We start from the raw sequence: 8,195 nt of genomic DNA on the forward strand, positions 1-8,195 counted from the left end.
TGAGTCGCATTTATCAGATTTTCTTTAATTTTTGTTGAAAGATAAATGAAGGCGCACGACTGTCACCTCTCTCACACGGTTTACAATTATTCATTACACCTGATTATTATTATTTATTCATTTTCCACATTAAATTAGGATTTACTTCAAATGTTTTAATGTACAATGAAAATCAACAGTGGAAAAACTTCCAACAACAACAACCAAAAAAAATAGACATGAGAGATAAAACACAATGGAAAGTTCAGAAACCATTAATTTGCTGCTGTAATCCAGTTTGGAAGCGTTGTGCCTAAATAAGACGCTCACCACCACGACGTGGCCGATCTCAAAGCTGCATGCTTCAGGCGGGAATGTCTCAGCGAGCTGCTGGGAAACGCTGGGCGTTTGTCTTCGGAGGTGCTTTCTCTAACTCGACGACGACGCGGAACAAAACCAGCGGTCAGTTGCAGGATTTGAACAAAAAAAAAAATCAACATTTAGTATATGCAAGGAAATTAATACAGGAAGCATTTGATAAATAACACACTTAAAAAGGGGAAAGAAAATTAGAATAATCTGAGAAGATACAAAAGAAAACATGGGTAATGTACAGCTTGTAACAGCAAACAGAATAAGTGAAATAGAAGGTGGTTAGAAAAAGAAGTGTCACATAGCGTCAAAGGAAAAGTGTCATTTAATGACAGTCAGGACTCGTCGGAAGAAGCTCGCTTTAAAGGACGATATAAAACAAGACCAACTTTTAAGTAGCGTTTGTTCTTTTGATTCACTGCTTTCACTATCAATACCTTACAATGTTTCCGAGTGTGGACATCTATGAAACAGAAGGGCTGCAAAGGAACAGATATGTCGCTGGGTTTTCTTTTTTTTTTTGCATTCCGTGGAAACAAAAGCCAAAAGCAGAACATTGCTTGTTTATTTCACGAGCCTCCGGACCTCTTCCCCCCCCTCCTGCCCCGTCCTCAGTGCACCAGCTCCAGCTGGCTGGTGGAGAAAGGCAGCACCCCGCTGACGTAGTAGGCGATGCCCAGGGAGAGGAGAGCGATGACCACCAGCAGCAGCAGCACCCGCCAGAAGCCCAGGTCCTCCACGAACTCCTGCCAGGTGGTCCTGAAGCTGGACAGGACGCCCTCGCTGCTCTGGAGGTTGGGGTTGAGTAAGGAGTGGCTCTCCATCGCACTGGAACACACAGAGGTCACCAAGGTCATCCCACCTTCAGGGCTTTAGAGTCTGAACCGTCACGCGGCACAATCAAAACACCTTTCAAAACGTTTATGGACTCAAGAGTTTTGTGAAAGAAGAGCTTCTTCTAAAATACCACCAGTAGTACACAGGCTCCCTCTAGTGGTACATGGACACAAAACTAGAATAATGCTCAGCCCACTACAGCTCCTCTGCAGGAAATACCATGTTTATTTATTTACTTTCAAGCTTTAAAACATACTGATATTTAATACTTATTCTATTTATAAATGTCATATTTTAATCATATGTTATCCTTCTTAGTTCTGTTCCCAGTAAATTGCTAATTTGTGGAGCGACACTATAAAGAATCTGTTTTACTCTGTAGAACTTGCAAACACACGATAAAATATGAATATTTTCTTAAAGGAACTGAACATAAAAAAAAAGATCCAATATCCTGATAAGAGGAGTAAACAGGTTTCCTTCGTGAAACATCTACAACGAATCTGGTGAAGCTCCACTCCCGTATGTTGAGGTTGGTCATAAAGATGTGAAGAGGAGGCGTACCTCTCACTGTCCGCCATCTGCATGGTCTCCAGTTTGGAGTGGGGTCCTCTGTTGAAGCCCTTCACCTCCTGCTCCTCCAGGCCCTCCAGGAGACGAATGGCGTCCTTGTTGACACCGCGCCTCTTGGCCAGCACCAGAGGAGTCGAACCGTTGTGGTTACTGTAGCGCGGGACGACCCGGGACAGAGCGTTAAAGGAGAAACACGCATGAAAAAAGCGAATGGGTAATCTTAATTCCACTAAATGCTCTCTATTAGCTGCTTGTTCTCCAGTAAGCTGATGCAGACTTTAGCTTCCTGTGACCTGAGTCTGAATATGACATGTGAAGAAAGCACAAGAATCTCAACTAAACAATTAAGAATAAATGCTAATGTTAAAAGGAGAAGGAAGAACTACAGTGAGGTTAATATATCCACTCAAGTGCATTTGATTTCTTACCAGATGTCAATCTTCAGCCCGTTGGAGACCAGAAACTGTATGGTATCCACGTGACCGCACAGGTGCAGCGCCGTGTTGCCTTGGTAATCTGTAGCCAACAGATCGGCCCCGAACTTGTGCAGGAGGCGACATATCTCCACGTTGCCCCGTGCGGCGGCTAGGTGGAGGCCGGTGCGGCCTCGGTTGTCGCGGATGTTGGGGTCGCAGCCGGTTTCCAGGAGCCTCTTGGCGAAGGACAGGTCTCCATCAATGCAGGACTGCAGCAGAGGCACGCTGGTCTGCGACGAGTCGTTGATGAAGACATAGGACATGTCCGAGTGGGTATCAGAAAATTCCAGTGTACCTGCATGGATAAAGAGAGAGGACGACGCCTGAAAAATGAGTGGCGGAACAGAGCACAAGGGAATTCAAGGTGTCCTGCACCTTTCAAAGTAATAACAAAAATACACAATTACCATCATGACAGCAATAAAAATGTTTTATAAAAACGAGAGGCAGTAGAGGTAGCTTGTCGCACACAATGATGTTACTGATTATTATATTGTCCTTTAAGCCTCACTCTTGCGTGATCATCTACTATAGTTCAGGCCTTTTCCAAACACAGAGCCATTCCTCTTTCCCCTGTTAACTCTGTCTTCTGAATGTGGCTGGACTTGGGAGTTGTATTTAAGATGCAAGTTAACTGGAATGGGGTTAGAAAGAACAGTTCCCAGAGGAACCCCCATGCTGTACTGCAATGTCACAGAGATGTAGTTCACCAGCCTAATGGATGGCAGCCTGATCCAGACAGACCCCTAAGTTTTCTCTCAGTAACAAGGACAGAATGGGGTTAAATGTATGTGACGTTTTCATGCTCTTCCCATGCACTTGAGCTAGTTTGCCAAATGCATGCTTGTTAGGTTAAATGCAATGTTCAAAATGGTTTGATCTATGCAATTCCACCTTTTTTATCGATTAATGTTTATTAAAGGTAAATCACACACTTGGTGGATGGGTAACTTGTTTCCACAAGAATATTTCCACATATTACACAGGGTAAAACTATATTTAGACAGTCATCATAGTAAAGACCTATGGAGTTAGAAAAACAACAAGAATCGTCTTTAATAAATACACAGATTCACTGCATTAATAACAGAATAATTACAGTGTACACCAGGTTGGACAACATTAACGCTAACGTTAAATTAATGACAAAGGCTAGTGAAACTGCTTCCCAAAGCAAGTTGCTAAAATTCAAATAACAAACTAGTTTAACTATGAGAGTAAAGTTAATTCGATGAAAGTGGAATTTATTTAAAGTTTATTGTCATTATGTAAACCCGAAAAACATGTTTACCCTGTACAATGAAAGCCTGTCTCTGCTGTCCAGAGACAAGGTCAGCAGTAAAATAGCATGCCAAAGAAAACAATGCAAAGGAAGTGAAAACCACGTAAAATGCGAAAACAAAAAGTTGTGCAAAAATATATTTTTTTACAATCAGCAAAACAAGAGTACTCTGAAATTATGTCTGAGGGAATCAAGTTGGTTTCGCAGCAAACACTAACTTTATCCGTGTGTATTTAGAAAATAACGTACAATACATTTTTCCACACAATAATCAACAAACTCGCCACGATTAAATTGGAGTGCATCGTTGATGTAACCTTTGCTGTGTGCGAACCTGTTAAAAAAGCAAACAAACAAAAAAACTGACACTGTACAATGATAGTCATCTATTTAAGTGATTGTGTAACGAACGAGAAGATAATCGAACATCTATTTCTACACTCCTCGCAGACAAAGACTTTTGTTTTTCTCAAAACAAAACGTCCAGAAGCTGCAGAAGAAACGAGGGCATTTAAAAGGCTAGCGGAGGTAGCATTAGCCAGCGAGCTAACAGTTTTACACGCAACTCAAACGGGTCCAAATGTCATTCAACGACTGCATATGCACACTCAAACGTTGTCTGTGTTATTTCTGCTACTCACCTGTTGACAAGTTCCAAATCAAAAGAGAAAAATGCACTTCACTTTCCTGAAGCTAACGCTGCTAGCGGAGCTGTGATTGTTGTTGTGACGATTACTTCTTCTGTTCAGCTCGGAGGAGCATGATGCGGCTCGGGGCCCCACCTTCTGGCTTGGAGTGGCAATTTCATTCATATCGGTACCATGTAGACTTAATATTACAGAAATTAAACTGTTATAAAGTGAACTTTATTGATTATGCTATTTGGTGCTTTAAAAAAATTATGCACAATGACTTGAGAACACACCAAATGTCCATAAAACACCTAGAACTACGACCACCAAAACAATTCAAGATTATGCTAAATGACCACACAGTAATGCAAAATGAGGAGAAAATATTCATATTGAACACAAAATGATGTTAAATGAATTTATAAGCCAATACAAATAGATACATTTGGCTCAGGAAGTAGAAAAATACTTGGTTTTTTTCTTCTTCTTTTCTTTGTTTTCTTCTTCTACATGCCCCCGGCTACCCTGTATCAATTTTCGAATGAACTCACTGGAGAGAAGTAAACTTAGAGACTCAGAGATTTTTTAACTTCTTTTCTGGGATACCCCCATGGTGTAGGTTTGAATAATATTTACCTTCTTAAACTGACATGAAAAGATTTATTTAATATTAAAAAAAAATAAAAATGTAATGTAATATCATGAATGTCTTTTCAAAGAAAAAGTACAGTATTATGTATAAAGTATATTTATGTTTAATATAATATAATATAATATAATATAATATAATATAATATAATATAATATAATATAATATAATATAATATAATGTAATATAATATAATATAATTTAATTTAATTTAATTTAAATGAACACATTAACATATTTAGCATTCAGGACTGAAAACGCTTGTTTATATTAATTGAGGTTCAGTTTGGAACAAAAACTACTAACAATCCCACAATGCATCACTCTTAGTCCGTCACTGTTTAGATGAAGTGTACTCCCGGAACTTCGGATTAGTCGTGAAAATAACTGGTATAATATGAACACATACTGTATCAAAGTTTGTTAAACGTCCAATAATATTACGCTAGGATGTTATAAAAATGTTTTGGTGTAGTTTAGCCTGTAAATGCGAAATTTAAAACGGACCTTTTCGTCGGGGGGTATTTTGATGGTGTAACACCAGACCTGGGTTGAGACGCATCTTTTCGCTGTGACTGTTTGGCATCTCTCTACAACAACCGTCAAATATATTCGCTTTTTAATAATCGTAAATGAGTTGCAGAGGAGACAGCGATGACGACAGCTGCACCAAACGGAGGGTCGCGTATGTTTACAGCCCGGGTTACATCGAAACATGCGATACTTTATCCAAAGTCCCAAACCGGGTGAGTTGGATTCAATGAGAGCTGTTCATGGTAAATAAGTGAGGAAGTTAATCTTTATTGAAAATCGGTATTTTGTGGTTTTTAACGAGTATCTATCATTGCTTTCTATACCATCACCAGGCGAGTATGGTCCACTCACTCATAGAAGCCTATGGACTACTCGATCACATGAGGTGAGTTGAGATTCGTATTGAAAACTCCACAAGGAGAATAAATCACTCAAGTGTCAGAGTAATACTTTCATATGCTGCGCAATAGCTGTGCTGTAGCTATACCTCAGAGGATGTATAGACACGTAGATATTAATATGATATAACTACTCTCTTGTACTCCCATACACAGTTATACACCAGAAAAGTTCTTTAGATTTTTGAGTAAATCCAGCACTATTCTGTGCTCCCTTTAAGGTTATAGTTGAATTAATACTTTATATTATGTTGCTATTACTACTATATATTATATTTTAACCTCTATTTAACCATGGGCATATAGCATGGGCATATATTTTACAACGCTGCTGATAGATGTATTTATCATCCCACCAGTCATCAGATAAGACATGGCCTCGGTTTTTAATTTCCTCATAGACTTTTAGTGGACTTCTAGCCAGGAGTGCTTCTAACTGTCATTGCGCATCTTTTCTTAGCATTATATTTAATGTCATGATCGCTGCCATACTGAGAGCACACCTTCAGCATCTGTTGCAGCCCAAGAAGTGAGGTGTTGCATGTTAAAAACCAATCTCTTGCTTTTTAAGCTCTGAGTTTAAGCTTCAGGCCTGGAGAGGAACATTGACAGTAGGTTATGGACCAGGACACACCTGCAAGTCTTCAGGAGGTTGTATTTATTTCCAAGAAGTCTTACATCTGTTAGGTTTTCAGCCCCGAGTCAATAGATCACTGGATTTATCTTTTTTTTGTTTTTTCCCAGGTTTGAAACAGTTTCAACCTCCATTTAATTTACTTTAGGAAACAAAACATTATATATTTGTGTTTTTGTCACAGTAGTCCTTTTTTGGTTACTGTAAGAAAATAAAGTAATGCAACACTTATAACTTCAATATAGGATTTTCCGGGTTTGTGTATACAGCAATGTCCAATCCCCCTTGTTTTCCCGGTTCTCTCCAGCATTGTGAAGCCTCATTTGGCCACCATTGAGGAAATGGCCAAATTCCACACAGACTCATACCTGGAGCATCTTCATAAGATCAGCCAGGACGGCGACAACGATGACCCCCAATCATGTGACTATGGCCTCGGTGAGAAAAAACAAACTTTTTAAGGTTACTGAAAAATATCTGGTTGCAATTTTCTTTGCTCTTCTCAGTTCGACACATATCAAAAGCATTTAAGTGATAGCTGTGGGCACGTATCCCGAACTCGTGGAGTAGTCTAAGTTTATTCTCGTGGGTATACTCTGATTTTTTTCCAATCCCGGCCTCATACACCCCCATCCTGGAGCAACATCTGTCTTGTAGCACCCCTCCCAGAGCAGCAGCTGTTCTAAAACAGCCCCAAACCAGAACCACCACACTTATTAATGCATAAAGTATGCATCCACACATAATTGAGATCATGGAAGACCGGTTATGTATCTAAATGTAAATGTATTGCAAGCAATACAAGATGTATAACAGGCAGTGTATTTTTATTTATTTTTTTGCACTGGAGTGCAAACCACTACTTCACCATTTGTCCCTTTTTGATGAAGCATCAAATTCATAAATTAATGATTTGTTTTTGTCTGTGAATTTGATTAGCCGCCACTTTAAAAAGTGATGTTTGTGTGATCCAGATATTTAACCTTATGAATGATTGTTCTTGCTCCTTACTGTTGAATGATTAGGAATTCACTTATATGATCGTCAAAGCGGACTTCCACACAGTAATTTAAATATGGCCATATGAGCGCACGGTGGAGAATCAGTAGTGATTTCTAATGTAAAAAAATGATCTTTTTATGTCATGTTTTGGTTTAGTTGACCTTGTTTAATCCCATAGACGTCACTGTAATCTTGCTTTTTTTGGACGAAGTGATTCTAAGTTCGTCCTCTGGGGTTTACTTTTCTAACTTGGGGCCTGTCCTCATATTTAGATTGTTTGTTTTCATTTCCTCCGCCCATTCTAATCAGTCTTTATCTCTCCCCCACATTTTTATTCCTTCTGTCGATGGCTTCCTACTTTTGTATTCTCTTCACCTCGCTTGCTACAAAGGTTTTCTTCATTCTGCCGCCCAGTTTTATTTCACCTTCATAATGCGTTTCATGCACAATTATCTTGTGTCCTTGTTTTTAGCATTTCCCCGTCCATCACATTCCTTTCACCTCGTCAGCGAGGATGGAAGGTGCAGACGTTTATCTATTTCTAGTGTGGGTCTTTGTTGCAGTCCTAAGATTGGAGGTTCAATTCCCCCAACGCTCCCTGTCCATGTGTCAAAGCGTCCTTTGGCGAGACGTGTTGTATAAATGAACAATATCTGTCATTTCCTTTTCCTGAGCAGAGTGGAAAGGAAGCCGGTGCTTGTTGGGACAATCGACACAAAGTTCGTCTTGGTTTTCGTTGATTCCCGTGTGAAAGTGTCTCCACTCGTACACTGATATGAGTGTGTTTTATACACACTTGTTCTGGAGCCTCTTAATTGGCGTTTGGT

At 39.6% G+C, this 8,195-nt stretch overlaps 2 protein-coding genes across 2 annotated transcripts in view; one reads left to right on the forward strand and one right to left on the reverse strand.

Annotated features, from left to right (window-relative positions):
* Nucleotides 1-51: 51 nt before the first annotated feature.
* Nucleotides 52-4,257, reverse strand: ankrd46b (ankyrin repeat domain 46b). The gene is made up of 4 exons (XM_080518851.1): nucleotides 4,161-4,257; nucleotides 2,190-2,532; nucleotides 1,753-1,911; nucleotides 52-1,179 (listed from the first exon to the last, which is right to left on the reverse strand). The coding sequence occupies exons 2-4, from the start codon at nucleotides 2,498-2,500 to the stop codon at nucleotides 963-965; spliced, it is 687 nt and encodes a 228-aa protein (XP_080374977.1). The 5' UTR covers nucleotides 2,501-2,532; nucleotides 4,161-4,257; the 3' UTR covers nucleotides 52-962.
* Nucleotides 4,258-5,399: 1,142 nt separating this feature from the next.
* The window catches only part of hdac8 (histone deacetylase 8), a 23,245-nt gene continuing 20,449 nt past the window's right edge, over nucleotides 5,400-8,195 (forward strand). The window contains exons 1-3 of the mRNA XM_080519442.1: nucleotides 5,400-5,546; nucleotides 5,667-5,719; nucleotides 6,674-6,804. Of these exons, the coding sequence (XP_080375568.1) occupies nucleotides 5,433-5,546; nucleotides 5,667-5,719; nucleotides 6,674-6,804 (298 nt within the window). The 5' untranslated portion in view covers nucleotides 5,400-5,432. The remainder of the gene's footprint in view (nucleotides 5,547-5,666; nucleotides 5,720-6,673; nucleotides 6,805-8,195) is intronic.

Source organism: Blennius ocellaris (assembly GCF_963422515.1).
Source record: "Blennius ocellaris genome assembly, chromosome: 23".
Classification (NCBI taxonomy): Eukaryota; Metazoa; Chordata; class Actinopteri; order Blenniiformes; family Blenniidae; genus Blennius; species Blennius ocellaris.

What these genes read in the sequence shown, in the direction of transcription:
- ankrd46b (XM_080518851.1), bottom strand. Translation starts at nt 2,500, where the DNA reads ATGTCCTATGTCTTCATCAACGACTCGTCGCAGACCAGCGTGCCTCTG. An exon ending in GGGCTGAAGATTGACATCTG is followed by an intron (nt 1,912 to 2,189) that starts GTAAGAAATCAA and finishes CCCGCGCTACAG; the next exon opens with TAACCACAACGGTTCGACTC. An exon ending in CAGATGGCGGACAGTGAGAG is followed by an intron (nt 1,180 to 1,752) that starts GTACGCCTCCTC and finishes TGTGTGTTCCAG; the next exon opens with TGCGATGGAGAGCCACTCCT.